Source organism: Nannochloropsis gaditana, assembly GCF_000240725.1.
Source record: "Nannochloropsis gaditana CCMP526 unplaced genomic scaffold scaffold080, whole genome shotgun sequence".
NCBI lineage: Eukaryota > Eustigmatophyceae > Eustigmatales > Monodopsidaceae > Microchloropsis > Microchloropsis gaditana.
The window spans coordinates 49,387-49,838 of NW_005803873.1; the positions used below are offsets into that span (position 1 = coordinate 49,387).

At 62.6% G+C, this 452-nt stretch overlaps 1 protein-coding gene across 1 annotated transcript in view; it reads left to right on the forward strand.

Annotated features, from left to right (window-relative positions):
- The window catches only part of NGA_0559500 (uncharacterized protein), a gene marked incomplete at both ends in the record, with an annotated part of 1,269 nt that overhangs the window by 653 nt on the left and 164 nt on the right, over nt 1-452 (forward strand). The window contains 2 exons of the mRNA XM_005855865.1: nt 1-229; nt 396-452. The exon at nt 1-229 is cut by the window's left edge and continues 34 nt beyond it; the exon at nt 396-452 is cut by the window's right edge and continues 164 nt beyond it. Of these exons, the coding sequence (XP_005855927.1) occupies nt 1-229; nt 396-452 (286 nt within the window). The remainder of the gene's footprint in view (nt 230-395) is intronic.

Below are 452 nucleotides of genomic sequence, written 5' to 3' on the forward strand. Positions count from 1 at the left end.
GTCCTTCTCTCCTCCTTGGTGCGCCTGGAGCGCCGGCGTCACCGAGATCATCCTCTTCCCCTACCCAACACGCCCAAGGAGGAAACCGACGCGGCTCGGCCTCCCTCCCTCCCTTCCTCCTCCCCTCCCTCCGCTCCCCCCGCTGTGGATACCTCCGATTCTACCACCACCAGTGCCTCCTCCTCTTCTTCCCCTGTCGTGGCTTCCTGCTCTCAAACATCGGAGCAAGGTAAGTCAGGGAGGGAGGGAAAGAGAGAGAGGGAGGGCGGGGGGCAGCAAAACGAAAACATAGCATCGGCGGCGAATCAGCTGGGTCGGCCTCGAAATCTGAGTTCCATCACGCTCACCCCTTTCTTCCTGACCCTTTCCTCGCGGTTTCTTTCTTCTTCCTTCAGTCCCGCACGTCTCCCTCTTCCTCGTCTCTGCGGACCCGCTTCCCGCCCCCCCGCCCC